The sequence below is a fragment of the Urtica dioica genome, chromosome 6, assembly GCF_054948205.1.
Source record: "Urtica dioica subsp. dioica isolate 48M chromosome 6, U.dioica_male_clone48M_v1_H2, whole genome shotgun sequence".
Classification (NCBI taxonomy): Eukaryota; Viridiplantae; Streptophyta; class Magnoliopsida; order Rosales; family Urticaceae; genus Urtica; species Urtica dioica.
Genome location: NC_142761.1, coordinates 35,430,963 through 35,436,784, shown reverse-complemented (window position 1 = coordinate 35,436,784; position 5,822 = coordinate 35,430,963). Strand labels below are relative to the sequence as shown.

Below are 5,822 nucleotides of genomic sequence, written 5' to 3'. Positions count from 1 at the left end.
ATAGTGAAATACAAGTGATCGCACTCACACAACAGTACTCACGTGCGCGCATTATCCTTTAAAACATTTAAATATTCATTTTTGTTCTGAATTTAAATTAAATCAGTAACTGAATAGAGTCAGACTCCAAAACTTCCCGCATAGTTTATAGGCTTTTAGTTTTGTTTGTTTTTTTTTTTTTTTTAAAGGGTTTATTTTAAACCAAAAAGTAAAAACGCATGTCTCTTCGCTCACTTTACTCATAAATAATAAAAAAGAAAAAGAAGATTGAGTGTTAAAACTAAAACTTTAAACCCACCAAAACCCTCACTCACTTTACTCACTAATCACCCATTCTCTCTCTCTCCGCCACAATCATACAATGCAAGCCACAATGACAACCCTAGCACCACGCGCGGCCGTCCTCCCTCCACGCGCCGCCCTCCCCTCCCCCTCCTCCCGCCGAACCACCATCACCTCCGTCCGCGCCTCCGCCGCCGCAGCCGCTCCTCCGGCGGAAACAGCGAAGCTGAACAAGTACAGCTCGCGCATAACGGAGCCGAAATCCCAGGGCGGGTCTCAGGCGATCCTCTACGGCGTGGGACTCTCGGAGGACGACCTGACGAAGCCTCAGGTCGGAATCTCGTCGGTGTGGTACGAGGGCAACACGTGTAACATGCACTTGATGGCCCTCTCGGAGGCCGTCAAGCAAGGCGTCGCCGAGGCAGGCCTCGTCGGCTTCCGATTCAACACGGTCGGAGTCAGCGACGCCATCTCCATGGGGACACGTGGCATGTGCTACAGCTTGCAGTCCAGGGACCTGATCGCCGACAGCATCGAGACCGTCATGAGCGCTCAGTGGTACGATGCCAATATCTCCATCCCCGGCTGTGACAAGAATGTGAGCCACGACTCTCTTTCCTTTGGTTTTGATTTTGGGTTTTCTGATAAAAGTTCATGACTTTTGACTTGTGTCAAGTATCACCATATTGAATGAGCCTCCACAGTTGATTATTCCTATGTAAACGAATGGTTTTCATAACTATCATTTCATTTCATTTCCTTGCTTTGGGCTTTTCTGGGTTTCTGATTAAAGTTCGTGCCTTTTAACTGTGTCAAATATCACCAGATTAAATGAAGCACCGATAGTTTAATATTCCTATGTAAACGAATGGTTTCATAACTTTCATTTCATTTCCTTGCTTTGGTCTGTTCTGGGTTTCTGATAAAAGTTCATCACTTTTAACTGTGTCAAGTATCACCAGATTATTATTCCTCTGTACTTCGTGTTTGAAAACACTTTTGTAGATTTTTTTTTATTTAGTAAAAAGAAACAAAAGAAACAAAAAATGTATTAAAAGAGAAAAAAAGAAAAAAAAAAAAAAAGAAAAAAGGAAAAAGGAAAGCTTTACAAACTAGATCGCACTAATCTCGGGAAAGATCAGTAAGGCTAAAACTGGAAAAATCCGAACTGAGGTCGAAATCCCAAAACCAATACTCTCTTTTCCATTTCATTTCTTTGCTTTAGTCTGTTAAAGTTCATGACTTCGAACTGTGTCAAGTATCACCAAATTAAATGAATTTGTAGATCTTTCAAGTACGCATCAAGATTTATTCGTTTTTTATTTATTTATTGAAATAGATGCCAGGTACAATCATGGCTATGGGACGTCTCAATCGGCCTAGTATCATGGTATATGGAGGAACAATCAAGGTATGATCTTCTTAATTGACTTACAAACTAGTACACTTTCTTGCCAACAATATTTATTACTCTAACTCTGAACTTTGAGCAATTTTGTTTTGTAGCCCGGTCACTCTCAAGGCAACACCTACGATATAGTATCCGCTTTTCAGGTAAGAAAAGCAGAGTTTTTAATTTGTTCTGGCGCTTTTAACTTGTCGGATTGAAAAGTTTCGATGTGTTTTTTTTTTTTTTTTTTTTTTTTGTTTGTTTCATTAGTGTTACGGGGAATACGTAAGTGGGTCGATAACCGATGCAGAGAGGAAGAACATACTAATGAACTCGTGTCCCGGGGCCGGGGCTTGTGGTGGCATGTACACCGCTAACACAATGGCTTCTGCCATTGAAGCTATGGGAATGTCTCTTCCGTTCAGGTGAAATATCTTTCTTTCAAACACTTGCTTTTTCACATCCTTGTTTTTTGTAACTTGTACATCGTATTAATTTTTTTTTTTTTTTTTTTTGGGTTTTGTTTCTTGAAAGCTCTTCGACGCCCGCCGAAGACCCGTTGAAGCTGGACGAGTGTCGTTTGGCCGGGAAATATCTCCTCGAGTTGTTGAAAATGGACTTGAAGCCGCGGGATATCATAACCCCGAAATCGCTACGTAATGCGATGGTCATTGTCATGGCTTTGGGCGGTTCCACAAACGCAGTGTTGCACTTGATCGCCATAGCAAGGTAGTTAAACTTAAAGCTAAGTACACCAAGAGTTTCATTGTATCAGAACATAACAGTTTATAACTAATATTCCCTTGCAGGTCTGTTGGATTGCAACTAACGCTTGATGACTTTCAGAAGGTTAGCGATGCGGTTCCGTTCCTCGCAGATCTCAAGCCCAGTGGGAAATACGTTATGGAGGATATTCACAAGGTCAGCATTTGTTTATTCTCTTTTGGGGGGTTTTTTTTGTGTGTGTGTGTTTAGCTAATATGATATTTAGAAATTTTCTCACTTTTGTCAAGAGTTATTTAAATTGATTTGATAGATCGGAGGAACACCTGGGGTCATTCGTTACCTTTTGGAGCTTGGATTAATGGACGGAGATTGTATGACTGGTATGTAGATTATGATTGTTTGTTCAAAGTACTTGATGATAGTTTGAGAATTTGTCAGTTAATATTACATATTTTTCACTCTTAGTTACCGGGAAGACATTGGGCGAAAATGCAAAAGGTTTCCTTCCTTTGTCTAGTGGACAGGTACGGTTTTTGTTTCTGAAAATCAGTTTATTTGATTTCTTTTTTAAGACTTCTGAAATTGTCTCTTTTTGAAAATTCAGGATATTATAAGGCCGTTGGAAAACCCGATCAAGAAAACAGGACACATCCAAATCCTGTACGGAAATGTTGCACCTGGCGGTTCCGTTGCCAAAATCACTGGCAAAGAGGGGCTTTATTTTGCGGGTCTGTTTTATGAATCATAACATCAAGTCTCCTTGTGTATTCAGTTTTTCATTGTCCTTTATATACCCATCAAGTCTCTTTTTTTGTACAATTATAAATATTTTTCCAGGTCCCGCACTTGTGTTTGAAGGAGAGGAATCTATGATTGCAGCTATTACAGAGAACCCATCGGGTTTTAAGGTAATTAATTTCAGCTATCAAGTCCGCTCATTACATCTTGCTCTTCTAGAATTTGTCGGTCAGCCGTTCCGTTTTCTATCCATTGAAGCTAACAAACTGTGAGGTGTTTAATATCTAATTATTCAGGGAAAAGTAGTGGTCATCAGAGGAGAAGGACCTAAAGGAGGACCAGGCATGCCTGAGATGTTGACCCCGACAAGTGCAATTATGGGTGCCGGTCTAGGGAAGGTAAAGTCCTTATATTCACCGCATAATTTACATGGGTGTTTTGAGTGTAATTTAAAAGTTCACTGTTTTAAGCGGTTTAAATTAACGTAATGTTAATTTTAACGGAAAAATCATTTAGAAGGGTTGACCGAGGTTAATTGGTTTTGGAAATTTTTTAATTCTCTTTAGGGTATTTTAGGCATTTTATAATTGACAAGCAAGGTAGGAAAGAAAAAGGTAACCGAGTTTACCTTTTTGAGGGATTTTTTGTTAGAAACTTCAAGGTTAAGAATGACCGAAATCTCATCTTAAGCTAAATTCAAATACTGAAATCTTGATTCACAGTTACTCCAAAAACGAGGTGTTTAACCATATGGGCTCGATATATGTTTATAATGAGACTTGAGGATTTACACCATATGGGCTCTACAATTCGAGAGAGCCTATTAATTTTCTCGATTCTCCCATAAACCCAAATGATGGGCGCTGATGATATATTTACGCAAAAATATAATTTAAATAAAAAATGTGATTAATTATATATATAAAATTAATAAATTATCCTCCCGGTCATTGGTATCTCTTTCAAACATTGCAGGAGGTTGCTCTGCTGACTGATGGGAGGTTCTCCGGCGGTTCTCATGGCTTTGTTGTGGGCCACATAGCCCCCGAAGCCCAGGTACCTAATTGCAATTATGCAAATTTCTTCTCTCAAATTTGAACATATATGTAATATAGACTATAATATCCTTTGCAGGAAGGTGGGCCGATAGGTCTGATCGAGAACGGGGACTTAATCAAGATCGATGTTAAGAATAGGAGAATAGACGTCGACCTAACCGAAGAAGAGTTGCAAAACCGCAGGGACAATTGGGCTTCGCCTCCACTTAAGGCTACTTCCGGAGTGTTGTACAAGGCAAGAAAGAGTTCAAATAATAAGACCCATTTTCTTTAACCCATGATTTTCCATTATCAAAAGCTGAAAAAACGTAACTAATATAGACCAATTTTTTTATGCAGTACATAAAGAATGTGCAATCGGCTTCTAGAGGTTGTGTAACCGATGAATAGAGAGGATGGCTTTGTGGTAGAGAAAGGCTTTATAGAGCTCTCGAAATCGAAAAGAAAAGCCCAAGATTTTTTTGATCTTGTGCCCTGATTATCGAGGGAGTAGTCGCGGCATTTTCTATTCTGGTTTCTCTGTCTTTTTTTTAGCCTTGGTTTTGTTCGACTTCACTTCCCATTCTTTTATGTGACGTTCGTCTCCAACTTTTGGAAGGATGATGTACTTGTGAATGAACTATGGTGATAATTTATTGAGAATTTAAATCATAAAGCTTCATCACTCCATTTAAGACATGGAAGATTTGAGATGAGCCTAGTGTTAGTAAAACAAATTAACTGAAAGATGCGACTAAGTTTGTGCTATGATTTCTATAAACTTGGTTATTTATTTGTCGAAGTTAAAGGTACGATAAATGTAAAATGGTGCTTAAAGTGAAGAAATGTTATTTATTTGAGATGAGCGTAGTGTTAGTAAAACAAATTAACTGAAAGATGCCACTAAGTTTGTGCTATGATTTCTATAAACTTGGTTATTTATTTGTCGAAGTTAAAGGTACGATGAATGTAAAATGGTGCTTAAAGTGGAGGAAAAAAAAGGCTTTGCTGAGGTGTCTTTGGCACGTCTAGGTGAAGCGTCTTAAGTGCGCTTCGTGGCGGTGTCTTAGATGCGCCTCGTGGGGCGATTTTGGCGCACCTAGGTGAGGCGTCTTAGGTGCGCCTCGCAAGGCATCTTAGGTGTGCCTAGGTAGGGCGTCTTTGGTGCGCTTATGCGAGGCATCTTAGGTGCGCCTCGTGGGGCATCGTAGGTGTGCCTAGGTAATGCGTTTTAGGTGCGTCTCGTGGAGCGTCTTTGATGCGCCTCGTCGAACGTCACTCGGGGCATCTTAGGTCATCTTGGGGTAGAGTAGCGCGAAGCTTATAGGCTACCGAACGGGATCGCTTAGGCGTCAATCTACCGAAAAGAATTGCTTAGGCACTTGGGCCAATAAGCGCAGTCATTTAGTCCCTCTGGGACAAGAAGTGTCATCGCGAGGTAGAGTAGGGTGAAGATTACAAGCTACCGAACGAGATCGCTTAGACACTTGAGTCAAGAAGCGTAATTGCTTACTCATCTTGGGACAATAAGCATCATCGCGGGATAGAGTAGTGCAAAGCGTACAAGCTAACGCACGGGATCGCTTAGGCACTTGGGCCAAGAAGCGTAATTGCTTAGTTACTCTAGGACAAGAAGCGTCATCGCATGA

General features: G+C 40.5%; 1 protein-coding gene across 1 annotated transcript; it reads left to right on the top strand.

Moving 5' to 3' along the window:
- Positions 1-267: 267 nt before the first annotated feature.
- Positions 268-4,849, top strand: LOC149393802 (dehydratase family). The gene is made up of 14 exons (XM_089617315.1): positions 268-880; positions 1,622-1,693; positions 1,789-1,836; positions 1,943-2,097; positions 2,207-2,401; positions 2,482-2,593; positions 2,709-2,778; positions 2,864-2,922; positions 3,003-3,126; positions 3,236-3,306; positions 3,433-3,534; positions 4,112-4,192; positions 4,271-4,429; positions 4,534-4,849. The coding sequence occupies exons 1-14, from the start codon at positions 362-364 to the stop codon at positions 4,582-4,584; spliced, it is 1,818 nt and encodes a 605-aa protein (XP_089473441.1). The 5' UTR covers positions 268-361; the 3' UTR covers positions 4,585-4,849.
- The last annotated feature ends 973 nt before the right edge of the window (positions 4,850-5,822 follow it).

Excerpts from the sequence above, each read along its gene's own strand:
- LOC149393802 (XM_089617315.1), top strand. The coding sequence starts at position 362 with ATGCAAGCCACAATGACAACCCTAGCACCACGCGCGGCCGTCCTCCCT. Across the intron at positions 2,594-2,708 it reads TTATGGAGGATATTCACAAG|ATCGGAGGAACACCTGGGGT; the intron begins GTCAGCATTTGT and ends TTGATTTGATAG. Across the intron at positions 4,193-4,270 it reads ACATAGCCCCCGAAGCCCAG|GAAGGTGGGCCGATAGGTCT; the intron begins GTACCTAATTGC and ends TATCCTTTGCAG.